Consider the following 13,346-nt stretch of genomic DNA (forward strand, 5'->3'; position numbering starts at 1 on the left):
AGTACCCGGAACTTTTAGTCCGAGGAACTACTTTTAAAATTTCCTGCAGCACATTGTTGGCTGCCTTTCCACCGCACTCTAATGGTGCGTTCCATCTTAACTTGGCAGTCGGAATTTCCAAGTTCTCGGTCAACAATTTAATTTGAAATTTGGGATTTTAGGCTCAGAAAGTGGCTGGTCCTCTTATCAATAGTTATCTTATTTGTGTGTCATGAAATCAGTGTTTCAACTGGGGTATGACATCATTCATTAAAATAAACAAAAACCAGCTGGTTTGCAGCAGCAGATTTCTATGGTGGCTGAAAAATGTTGCATGTACTCGACCAATCAGAAAAGTTCAGTGCTACAAGCACCACCCCCAAAGTTCCTTTACTTTTTGAAGGTACTACTGAAATAATGTACACTGAGCTTAATTTAGACCCCGTGCCCTGCGGTGGAAATGCACTGAAAAGGTCCCTGACCCCTAGAGAAAGTTCCTGTGGTTGAAAAGCAGCTTTTATCAGCCTTTTATTGCAGGGCAGGTACCATGAAGTTAATGTATTAGAGTTGTCTGCTCCAGCTAGAAACATGATTGATGGCAATGGGGTTTGCGGGCTGTGAAATCAAAACAATGAGCTAAAGGAGGTGAAAACACTCAGAACAGCTGAGAGGAAGTAGGTAGCTTCTCTGGAGGTTTCGTCAATGTGTACTAAACTCTTCACATTACGTCATTTAATCCATTGTTAACATGAAAATATAAATTCCTACAGCGTTAAAAAATATACATTTAAGGGTAACTCGCCCAGATGTACACATACAAGTGTGTTTACAGGTCTTACAGGTATTCACATGGACTATAAAGCCTTTTGTGTCTCCAGAGGAAGCTGCATGTAATCTGATAAACTGCCTCCAGTGATGCCACTCAGTGGCTAAACTGCTTTTGAAAAGCATTAATTATTATATAAAGCTGGTGTGATGTGTACAGACTATATTTACATACTACGCTGGGTGCTTGCGGACTGTAGCTCTAACACAGTGTTGAGTGCTTACCTGCTGGGAGAACCCACAGAAGAACTGATACAGGAACTGAGGGAAGATGAAGCATACATTCTGCAAAAGATTTAAGAGGAGAAAAAACAACGAATGGAGAGAGTGATAGGCTTGTGACAAGTACACATGAGGAGATTTGAAGAATCTAAAAATGCTACTATCTACACATTTCTGTTTATGCAGAGATTGTGAGCTATAAGCTGACTGAGTGGGCCGCACAGAGCTGGCCTGCCAAAAGGAAAAAATGAATCAGTTGGCAGGGCACTGCTTGCTGTGGAAGCCGCCCACACTGATCATCGTAGCCATGAATCCAGGAGAGAACGCAGCACCAGGGATTCATGAATCCGGTAATCTGTCAAAGTAGCTGCAAAATCTGGTTCTTTGTGGCTCAGTGTTGCACTGGGAATTACTATAAAGTGATTAAAATGACTGAGTACACGAGGCATCCGTCTTGTACCTTATAGAAGAAGTACTGAACGAGTTCAGCAATTCGGATGTAATAGTAGTGCCCGTGAACGAGCAGCATCTTCTTCAGGTGTTTGAACTTGGGGATGGCATAGTCACTGTTTCTTGCTGCCTGTCGGCCTTCTTTACCCATGATGCCTTCAGGAGAAAGAGAGGTTGGTTGGTTATAATCAGATCAAGAACGTAACACAAGAGAATGGTAACACCTGTCTGTATACAGACACTTAAGCCCAACTAATACAAACAGTAGAATACAGGTGAGTCAATCTTGTATACGTTAGAAGGGAACATTTGGTAGTAATGGAGGACTTGTAATCAGTATTATGAAACCAGATGCAAAAAATAATCAGACCAGAATATATTTGAGAAAAATGTGCACTTAGATCAAAGATACATTGTCAACATACTTGATTACATTTGTGATTACATCTTTGAAACATGGCAGTTTTAAAATCATGAAATGTTTTTCTTGATAGCTGCCTATTAACCCTGAAAACTACTTGTTTTTGTTTGGTTAGGTTGATTTGACCAACTGTAGATTCTTAATATGCAAAATGCATGTATTCAGTAACTAGCTACATTTCTAAGTAAACCGACCTAGAAATGCAAAAACACATCTAGTTCTAATATCTTTGATCAGCTGAATTTGTGGGTATATCTAAACAATTTAAAATCGAGTTTAATATTTAGGTTATTTATTGCACTTTTTCAATTTCAAGACAGGAATTCTGTTTGCAAATTACTATTTCTGCATTAAATAGTTGCTATAATCTTGATAGTTTGCTGACAGGTGTTAAACATCCTGCTTCAGTACATATCCATCACAAACTGATCACCCAATTTATGTGATTCTTGCCTAAAATGTTTGTTATATTATGTGTCTTCATCAGTATATATGGGCTTTTAAACAATTAACTCAGCCTCTTAATAGAAGCACTGTACTTGATATATTAATGGATGAAATGACCTCACCAATGCCCACATGTGCTTCCAAGATCATGCTGACATCATTGGCTCCATCGCCGATGGCGAGGGTTATGGGGTGCTCTTTGGAAGCTTTAATTAGTTTCACAATCTGCCGAAAACAAAACCCTCAGTCACTTCAGCTGTTCGTCATTCAGGATTGTGCTTTGAGTATATCTGTGAAGTGAAGTGCAGTTCTCTCACCTGTGCTTTCTGCAGTGGTGCCATGCGACAGCAGAGCACAGCGCTACAGTTGCGACAGATCTCTAGAAAAATTTCTCTGTAGTTGCCGGGCCCGGCTCCCTCCTGGTTGGGCTTCAGTACTGCAGACAGAGTGGCCCCATCGATGATCAGACCGAAATCGAGGCAGTCGACTGACAACCTGGAACACAATATCACAGATCAACAGGGAGCCTTACACACATCACAACAGATAGTCTTGATCTTCTGCTGATTTCACCAGTTATAAGTGCAAATTTAATTTGTGATTATGTGATACATGGAGCCACAACACTGACCATGTGAACTGGTGTAAACACTGTAAAGCACCAACAATAAGTCCATTGACAGAATGTTTATCAGCAATTACTTTGATAATCGATTAACCATTTTAAGTAAAAATGTGATGGTTATAGTTTAATGCCCTTTTTCCTGTCTTAAATTTCAGTAAGTTGAAACACATTTAGCTTCTGGACTGCTGATTGGACAAGAGAAGAGATCTGAGGTAGGGATGAACTGATTTATTGCTCTATAATCGCCTTGGTGACTGCTGCTGGCCTTAACCTGACACTCACTGGTGTGTGCAGTGGCACATTTATCGCTATCTGACAAATTGTTATTTTGAACTTTGGTATCAGGCCAGAATTTCACAATCGGTGCATCCCTCATTTGAAGAAATTGTGACGGTTCAATCACTTGACAGAATAAAAAGCCAATTAATGGATGGTAATACTAGTAATAGTAAATAAGTATCAGTTGCAGTCCTAATATACAGTAGATATCTGCATGCATTATCTCATACCCAGAAATCGAGCGTTGTCTGAGAACGGTCCTGTTGAGTTCAAACAGCACATCATGCAGACTCTGTTCCTCTGTGCGTTTCTTGGTCAGCTCCAGGATCTGGGTGCTGCGACGGAACAGCTTGCTGGCGTAGCAGGTAGCCGCCGCCGTCTCCATCTTGTCCCCTGTCAGGACCCAAACCTTCATCCCCGCCTTGTGCAGCGACTCAATGGTGTCGGCGGCTTTCTCCTGGAGCCTGCGCATCAATACGTCAATAAGTGTTTCAGCCTCCAGCGGGGTAGGGAAAAGCATCCATCAAATCTTCAATCCATCAATTACCAACTGGTGATAACTCATCAATGCGTGACCACCCCTGTCCCTGCCCATCACCAGTTTATCTACTGGGGAGTCAAACTGTCAGGCAGCCAATCGATTGGTTAAGGAAAACTGCCTTTGCAGGTCAATACTGAAATCTGCCTTGTTGGAGCACAAACACATCTTATATTTCTAACAGAGCATGAAATAAAAAAAAAACAGACACAAAAGACACAGCAGGGTTGGTACTAAGTCACTTATCAGAGCTCAGACTGAACCTTCTTTTACCTCATGAGTCATTACAATAGTTTGAAGAGGACTTCATGACTCATTAATCTTCCCTCAGTCCCCCTGCTGCTGCACTGTTTTTAAACCCCGCCCCTCTCTCCACGGGGACCGACCTGTCCTCCACTGCCGTAGCGCCCAAAAGCACAAAGTCCCTCTCGATGATGTCATAGGCCTGTGCCAGTCTCTGCTCCCTGTCCTGCAGGGCCAGCTTGGCTGTGGTCAGGTGATGACACGCCTCCTCGTATTCGGAGTGCGACAGCCTTTTGTAGGCGACGCACAGAGTTCGCAGCCCCTCCTGTGAGAGACAGAGGGAGGAAGTTGTCGCGTGATCTAATGTAAGTTTGCTTAATATGGGTTTTTAGATGACAATAGTAAAATAAAATTCCTTTTTGCATTGCTCAAGGTTGTTTATGGCCACTTAAGAGAGGCAGATAAAGTTTTCATGGTGAAAGTGTTGTTTTTTACACTTTAACGTGTGTTCGGAGTCGTCTTTCTGGCCAGCTGACAAAAGTTGAGTCCAGTTTTCTTTCTCCTTTTAGCTCTTCTTTGATTTTCCAAATATCTGGCTCTTAAACTGCTGAATGCTCCACTATTCCCGGCAGCAAGTCACTAACTTTGTCTGTCTGACACTTGGTGCCGAGCCAAAAGAGGAAAGCTGTGGCCCGTAAAAACCAAAGCAATGAGCTGAAAGATGAGCAGAGCTGGGTGATAATTATCTGCGGGTGAAACAATCGACCCCTTGTAGATCTCTAGCTAGTGTTAATATAAAAATGCAGATTTTTATACAAAGCTATTGTTAAAAGACATTATAATCTGATTGATAAATTCATATTCACCGCGACTTTAACAAATTTAATCATTGACAAGAATATTCAAATCATCATGGGTCACTGAACCTGTTTTATTTATTCTTTCACACCTGAGATGAGGAAACATTAATGCATTGAATGATAATTATGCTGAAACTGGCCTGACTGAATGCCCTATATATATCTGTAGCGGTCAAACTGAACACTTACCACAGCATTCTGCTCCACCCGTGCTTTCACCTGCTCCACCTTCCCAGACACCACCCGAGGAAATATGGACGAGTCTGCTCCCTTACAAAACAACAGGTATTCTCCTGTGATCGCACAAACACACACAAAAAAGAAAACAAACATTCAAACAAACTGCAAGAGCGACGCAGGGTGGTTAATCATGGATTTATAAAATGTGTTCATAGTCTTGATATGTGTTACCTGAGCTCGACTTCACTATGACGCTCATTCTCCTCCTGACAGAGTCAAAGTTGAGAACGTGAAGCAGCTCAAACCTGAAAGGCAGACAGTCCTGGCATAAAGACGGGCTCACTTTCTCATGTTCATTAATCTTCTTCAGTGGCTTTAGCTCAAGTCTTGCAAATAAAAATAGTCCTCTTCACACCGACTCAGTTCTTCTTGCACATCACCCCCTTTTTTTCTGCCTGTTTTGTAACTCCTATTTACTATTATGGTAATGTCAAAAACAGAAAGCAAGTGACTGATTGTCAAATAGTACCTTCAACAGATCATTATTTCATCTGTATCACAATTTAGTGTGATTAGTGTATCTGATGTTTTCTTAAGTGCTTTTGAATGCAGTGTCATCAAATCCACTTCTGACTGAATGACTCCGTTTGATGATCCTTGAGCGTTTGAACATGCAAACTGTGATTCAAATGAACCACAACACAGATGGATGATCTCAGGCGAAGGTTTGTGATGTATGCTCAGCGCATCTTAGACTAGCAGTCTGTGTAAAGGGCCAAAAGGCTCACATTCACTATAAATGGATAAACAAAAACAAAAAAACAAAACAAATGTGAGATTACTGTGGAACTGTTTTGCTTTCCCTCTTCCTCCAATCTGCTGGATACAGTCTCCCCTCCTCCTCCCCTCTCCCGCTCCCTTCGCTTCCTTAAAATAGCTCACTATTGACAGGCCGCTGCAGAGAGTGATGGAGAGGGAGGCTGGTTACATGAACACTTCCTACAGATCCAAAAACCTCAGACAATTTCCCCCAACCGCACTCTAATGGAATCTTGCTACCTCTCATTCTTACGGACCAGGTGGATCTGATTGAGCAGTGTCTTAAAACAACCATCTGCTCCACTCTTTAGAGAGTTTTCTTTTAACAGCTGTTTAGTATGAAACACAATCCTCTCTCCGGGCAGCTGATGTACGACCACACCTCCATCAGCTGAATTACCCCTCCTGCGGTGTAACCACAACAGAGCCTTCGCTGACCAACCTTTCAATCTCGTCATCTTTGTTGAGGATCTCCATGTAGTTGTCTTTCAGTCTCAGGTAGGTGTAACCCAGCCTGGCAACACAGAGTGAGGGAGAAGATTCATGATAGTCTGACAGAAGTATCTGTGTACACTTTGCAGAGTTACCCTCTTGGAAAGGCTAAAGGTGGTCTGACGCACTTAGTGTAACCTTAGTGCAGCTAATACAGAACTCCACATCTGTGAAAGCAATATGTGACAGCAACACTCCGTGGTGTGGCATGTTGGATTGTGTGTCTCACGTATGTCAAAGGCCATGTTAGGACTGAAAATAGCAGCGTGCTTCAAAACAACATATGTCTGTGTTGGTTTAAAGCTTATGTGATGCAAAAACACTGCACAGTGGTTCGTAAAAGAGACGCACCAATACAATCTTTTTTTTTAATTTCCAGCACCAGAATTTGAATATAACTCCAGATACAGTTTCCAGAGGTCATCTTCCTTAGTATCATTATTAATCTTACTAATTTAGTGGAAGCAGTGTTATTGTTTTGTGCAAAGACATATGCAGTAAACCACACAACACTTTTTATAGAACTGTGTACTACAGTTCGAGTAGTACTGTAGGCTTCACACACAGATATGTGTAGGAGAGCAAATTGCTATGGCGACGATAACACCTAATGATAACCCTCATTAATAAACAACAAAATGTTTTAAACATAATTTATTAAGCAACTGTAGATAAACATCAGTTGCAACTTTCCAATAAACAATTGTTTAATAAATGGTTTAAAAAGCCTTTCATTGTTTATTCACAGTGAAATAACTATCAACTAAAGTTGAATTCACCATAAATGTACCATTTATTAATTATAGTGATTAGTGATTTCTATACATGACATGACAAGAGATTGACAATCAATCAATCAGACTATGGAGTCCAGACCAGTACGAGGATCTGTGACACCGATCTAATATGAGATAAGTGATTTACATCTGTTTCACTCTCTGATGTCAATATTGGTTAGGTTTGTTCCCAAGTCTCAGTTTTTAATGCCACAAGATAGATCAAGTTATATTTAGCAGCTATCATTAACTTCTGTGTCTGACATTAAGGTTTGAAATTATGGCCGAAACTGAATGTTTTGGTTTTTTTTGGGTGGGGGGGACAAAGAACAAGGGACCTCTGCTCTGTCAACACAACAGTCGGAATGTCACCAAGATGTGTGCATTTGAGATTTCAGACAACCAAATATTAAATCCAACGATTCATTAAAGTGTCATTTATCCTATTCCCCGAGAATTTAAAGACTATGAGTATAGTTTGGCAGTTCTTACATCGTCCCTCTGATGTGAATGCAAACAACCTCTTACCTTTTCATTCCCTCCACCAAAGCCACCTCATCCGGTGAGGAGGAGATGTAGAAGGAGGTGGGCCGGCCCTGGTGGATGCCCCTCTTGATACCATCCACTGTTTCCTCCTCCTTCACCTGCACCGTGTGACACAGACACAGCGCCCGGAAAAACAGATCCTCGTGTTCCTACGGACAAAAAGCTGTACATCTATAATCCTTTTTTTATATAGATGCAACTGTTCATTTCAAAGAACTGGATGGTAATACAGAATGTCAGAGCTTCTTTAGAAGCACAGATTTGGTGTTCAGAACATGTTTTGCATTTTCAAAATATTACTCCTGAAGTTTCTTGCCATTTTAAGGCCATGTTTGGTTTTACTCAGTCAGTGCTGTGGTATTTCTGAACTATATTGATCAGAATTTATTCAGAATTACATATCAGTAAAAAAGGGTATCCATAAAAATCTTTGCTCTAAAGTTTTGTGTACATTCAAGTCTTGGCAAGGAGTGCTCCTCTTCCTCCTCCTCTGCTGCCCATGCTGACTACACATTTTTTTCTTCGATTAAATCTAAACAAATCACAGTTGCGACTGCCAGAAATGCAGGGCTCATCACTTTTCTGTGTACCAGAGGACTTTTTTTTTGCTCCATGTAAGACACAGCAAGCACTTAGGAGTTATAAAGAAAATGTCATAGTTTTCCTCATCTGGAAACAAGCTGTATCCCTACTGTGTTTATCAGCAATGGAAATGAGCGAAGCAGACATTTGTTTATGATACTGAAATGTCAAAAATAATTACTTCATCTGCCTGACAACGTGACACATTAATCTGTATGTTTGGCTCACTCACACTTTCAAACTAAAATATGTGAAAGTTTTCTTGCCTCTCATCTCCTCTATATAGCGGCAGAGTAAGCACAGCCAAGAGTCTATTCAGGCTGGATTCACAATCCTGTTAGCTTTGTCAAACACTTACTCTCCTGTATCCTCCAGGTGAGGAATCAATCATGTCTATACTGGAGGCAGCGCTGAGGATTTGGCCGTTGCAGATGGCATGCGGGATGTAGACGTTCCCATCGACACAGCATTCAATAAACTCCATGTTGTTCTCAGTCAGAGTGCCTGTCTTATCAGTAAACACATACTCCACCTGGGAGGGAAGGAAGAGGGAGAGGAGGATAAGGGCACGTCTGCAAACTGTTTAGAAGCAGATACTGTATGCAAATGTGCGTGTGTGTGTGTGCACGCTCATGTACCTGTCCCAGCTCTTCATTCAGGTCGGAGGTGTTGACCTGAGCGCCCTCTCCGAGCTCTTCATCGAACATTTCCTCATCCCAGGTGATGAAATAGGAGCCAAGGAATTTCTGCATCTCCACCGTCACGTACATAGAGACTGGGATGATGTAATTGAATAAGACCATGAAGGCCAGGAAGTCTGTGAATGCTCGGATCACCTGGAGTAAGCGAGGAAGAAAGACAGCAGCTATGAAGTTTTGGGTGAAATGGGGGCTAAGTAGGGATGTTCCTAACGACTAATGTTCCAGACCTTGAAATAGATGTATTTACTTAAGACTAGGCAACACTCAGAAAGCAGTCAAAAGTGCATTATGAACATTCCTTAATATAATCATCATCAATTAACAGTGTAAATAACAAGAACATAATAAGTTTAAGTAGTATTTCTGGTGCCGACTAGCGAGGGTAGCACCGTTGGATGGACTGTGTTTTTCATTTTGAGGTTGGTAAACACACCACGTGGCGTTGGCGCTCATTCTCAGTCCTGTGGTTGTACCAGGGCTCGTCTCGGTCAGGAGACCACTGCCAAGCGTATTTCAGAACAGTGTTGATCACCGCTTTGCTGATAAGGATGCACAGATACACGATCAGGAAGGCATTCATCGACCTGCAGAAACACAGTGCAAAGATCAGGTACAGGAAACAGGAAATGTATCAGTCATCAAAAAACAATTGTTGAATGAATCCTTGATTATACATCTTAATTGTGCAGTGAAAGAAATGAGGGATGTTAGTCGTACTTTTCTACAGCAGAGCGTTTCTGAGATTTAGACTGGTAATTTAGCGCCATCTTGGTCTCCATACCAGTGTAGACTGCAACAGCTGAGGGGAGAGAAAACAAGGCAAGAATTAACAAAGACAACAATCCTTTCCTCAAACTGTTCTCAATCAATAACACTGAGAAGACTTTAAACAGAGTGAATCCACATGTCACTACCATAAATATGATGTGTGTTCTTCAGTGTGGCTCCTCTAAGAAGCAAGTTCTCAGCCCCAAGTGGTCTACAAGAATGAAACACAATCCTTGGATTTATTTATTTTAGGAACACCACGACAGACATTTGATTAATTGAGAAAAAGAGTTTACTTTGTCAGTAAAAAATATCTAAAAAGGACATGACTCCATAAAAGAAGCACCCTCACCTAGCCACAGGCTCTTCTTTGTCCTTGTAAATATTGATGCGTCCAACAAATCTGCAAAAAAGTCATAGTAAAATGAAATTAAGAGAACGCTTAAAAGGGAAAATCTGCCTCTAAGATGGTAGCAGATAATATGTGTGCATCAGTGAGCGTGTGTTACACTCACTTGTAGAGGTCGGGCTGCGGTTGTTCACATTCAATAGTGGCATGTAGCGAATCCACCTCCTGCTCCGTTCTAAATGCCATGGTATCTGGTACAGCATAATAGGTCTGAGACAGAAAGGTGGAGGAAGGGGGAAAGAGGAGAAGACAACAGAGGAAAATGTCACCCACAGCTACTAATGAGAGCAGGGTGCATGTGACTCTTCAGCCGGGCTTCCTGCAGATATTCTAAATGATGGGAGTGCCTGGGAGGTGGGCTGTTATAGACCGCTCCCCGGGTCAGCAGGAGACAGCATGCTGGGATGGTGAACGCATCAGGGGGTCACCCCTGGGGCATGTGTGGGAGGGTGGGTAGAGTACTCTACGCTACGCTGTGGGATATATTTACTGTATGTGTGTGTGTGTGTGTGTGTGTGTGTGCGTGTGTGTGCTCGGCCATGCGTATCCTCGTGTGGAGTGACATCAATGCAAATCAGAGGGGCAGCGACAATGTGAAACATGGTGTGTGACCATGTGTCACCTGCACTATCACGCATGTTTGTGTCTGTGCTCGTGTGTTAATAAGTTCATGGCTGCAGCTTAACAATCATTTTCATTACTGATGAATTTGCTGATTATTTTCTTGATTATCCACCGGGTGCAGCTTAGGAGGTAGAGCAGATCGTCTACTGATCACACGGTTGGCAGTTTGATCTCCACCTACAGAGTCCTTGGGCACGACACTGAACCCGCAAAGGATGCACGAGTCAGCATTTCTAATTTCTGGTTCTAAGCTTAGATAAATGGGCAGTGTTGCATCAGGAAGAACATCCAGAGTAAAAGGCAATACAAAATGAAATATGTCGATCGTAAAAATCTGATTTCAATGCCAGGGTTGCCAGCAAAATGGGTACAGATGATCCACTGTGGCGACCCCTAATAGAGCAGCAGCTAAGAGAAGAGATTCATTAATCTTCTGATTATTTTCTTGATTATTCGATGTAAGAAAATGTCAGCAAATACTGAATAATGCATCACAGTTTACTGAAGTATTGACAAGGAGAAGCAGCAAAAATACAAGGGAACAGAGAAATATTTTCATTTTTGCCTAACAAAGGATGTAAATAATTCGTGAGCTGAAACAGTAATTTGATTAATCAATTTGGTGATCAACAGAAAATGTATCTGCACATATTTTGTTTATCTATTGATCATTTAAATCATTCTTCAAGTACCAACTATTTTTTGCTCACAAAATGTTAAGTAAGAAAAAACACATTTAAATTCCACCCAGTATTTTTCTGTATAAATCCAGGGCTGAAAATTCAGTGTTCATGTTTGATAAAAAGACAGGACTTCTGTCTATTTTTAAACACTTTAAAACACTTTATTTTTTGAGCTTCTAAAGAAATACTGAATCATAAGGCTTTCCTGTTTGTTGAGCTAAAAACATTGTGAATAAAAAATCATGCACTTGTCCTGGCACCTTGTGACTGGACTCCCCGTCCAGGCTGGTGGTGGTGACGTAGCAGGTCCCATCATGGCGGCTGGAGGAGAGCAGGATGAGGTCACATGGGAAGGTCTCGTCCTCCCTCACCACAACAATGTCCCCAACCTGACAGAGAGGGACAGACACATGGCACAGCCATTATGCCTTACACATCAATAATAAATGTAAACACAGGGAGCAGAAGACAAAGAGACGGACCTGCGTAATCGTCTGTTCATCCTTTACCATTCCTTTTTTCCCCCAAAGGATTGAGAAGTTGCATAACGGATTATGCGAACGGAGCAGCTTAAGCTCTGATAAATCCCGTCTCCACAGTGACCATACACATGACACACGCTCTCTGATTTTGCATGATTAATATATTCATCATTATTCCTGCTCCCAATTCACACTCTAATCCTCTCTGTTTGATCTACGGCAGTGAGAAACCTCGGTGCACGAAACGCTGGAAGACACACGGAGAAAAAGAAAGGAGGAAGACGGAGAAGGACAGGGATGATGACAGACAAACAGAGACAGAAAGACATGGACTCTGTGCATGGTGACATATTTTTTTTTTCTCTAGACCAATGAAATGCACTGAAAACCACTGCTATGGCAACACAAACTATAAGACTGTTTAACCTTTAAGGCTGGGAAGCTGTACTGAAGCTTAACTCTAAGGCTGACCCTCAACATCTCACACAGACTCTCTGCACACTTGACGGGAGCAGCAGACGCAGCAGAAATTAGACGTACCTGCGCCCATTATATACCCTCCTCCTGCACAATGGTGAAACAAGACTGAAGAACACCCATCTACACATCTACATAGGAAGTGCTGAGCTAGACATTCACATTACGCAGTGTGACAGCTCTGTTTTCATTCATGCTTGGATGATATAAGATATAAGATTTCCGTAGAGTAACAGCTTGCTGAAGCTGCTTCGTTTTTTTTCCTCTACATTTGCAGGAATAGGATTACTGTATAAAATAAAAACAATACTAATGGATGTTTTATTTACTCTGCCGGATTGTGCACTGTTAGCACTCTGAAATCTGTCCTGGAACATGAACACTGCTGGGAGTTATTCATTTCCATCATAGAATCAGGGTTTCTGCAGAGTTCATCAACATTATGCAATGTTTCATGCATTATGCAATTCAAGACCTTTTTTTCGCACTCATACAAGTCAAAGAACCACAGAAAATCAGTACAACAAGGGACAATAAGGCCGGCAATTATAAATCAAAGGTCATATTGATAACACTTTTTATGTAGACAAATCATTAAAAAAAACAAAAAACGATACACCTACAGAGCTTGTAGAAAGGTGCTGAATAAATTATTTCCTTAAAAACATCATCTTGATTGTGAATTAATGATTTTAAGACGTTTGTCAGGTCCAAATGGATTGTTTTATGTGTTTGTGTTAGAATTCTGATGGTTGGTTGCAGCTTCTAACAAGGCTTTTCAGCCAAAAGTATAAAACCGATGGTAGGAGGTGATCAACAGTTTTGGTAATTGCCAGTTTGTGGGAAAAAAAGGAAGAAGCAGGCGCAGGGCATACTATACTGACCAAATGTTAGCTAGCTAGAGTTAGCAACATTAAC

General features: G+C 41.4%; 1 protein-coding gene across 6 annotated transcripts in view; it reads right to left on the minus strand.

The window, feature by feature from the left end:
* Positions 1–13,346, minus strand: part of LOC115588251 (probable phospholipid-transporting ATPase IH) — a 41,986-nt gene that overhangs the window by 10,350 nt on the left and 18,290 nt on the right. For all 6 annotated transcript variants that reach the window (XR_003985299.1, XR_003985298.1, XM_030428708.1 and 3 more), the window contains exons 6-23: positions 11,730–11,858; positions 10,269–10,372; positions 10,106–10,156; positions 9,900–9,964; positions 9,703–9,784; positions 9,419–9,569; positions 8,923–9,120; positions 8,643–8,816; positions 7,685–7,851; positions 6,331–6,402; positions 5,301–5,374; positions 5,079–5,182; positions 4,173–4,354; positions 3,479–3,712; positions 2,662–2,839; positions 2,467–2,569; positions 1,487–1,632; positions 1,030–1,089 (exon numbers count right to left, since the gene is read on the minus strand). Coding sequence is in view for 4 of the 6 variants with exons in the window: in XM_030428708.1 (XP_030284568.1) it covers positions 1,030–1,089; positions 1,487–1,632; positions 2,467–2,569; positions 2,662–2,839; positions 3,479–3,712; positions 4,173–4,354; positions 5,079–5,182; positions 5,301–5,374; positions 6,331–6,402; positions 7,685–7,851; positions 8,643–8,816; positions 8,923–9,120; positions 9,419–9,569; positions 9,703–9,784; positions 9,900–9,964; positions 10,106–10,156; positions 10,269–10,372; positions 11,730–11,858 (2,274 nt within the window). In the remaining 2 variants the exon portion in view is untranslated. The remainder of the gene's footprint in view (positions 1–1,029; positions 1,090–1,486; positions 1,633–2,466; positions 2,570–2,661; positions 2,840–3,478; positions 3,713–4,172; positions 4,355–5,078; positions 5,183–5,300; positions 5,375–6,330; positions 6,403–7,684; positions 7,852–8,642; positions 8,817–8,922; positions 9,121–9,418; positions 9,570–9,702; positions 9,785–9,899; positions 9,965–10,105; positions 10,157–10,268; positions 10,373–11,729; positions 11,859–13,346) is intronic.

Source organism: Sparus aurata, chromosome 9 (assembly GCF_900880675.1).
Source record: "Sparus aurata chromosome 9, fSpaAur1.1, whole genome shotgun sequence".
NCBI lineage: Eukaryota > Metazoa > Chordata > Actinopteri > Spariformes > Sparidae > Sparus > Sparus aurata.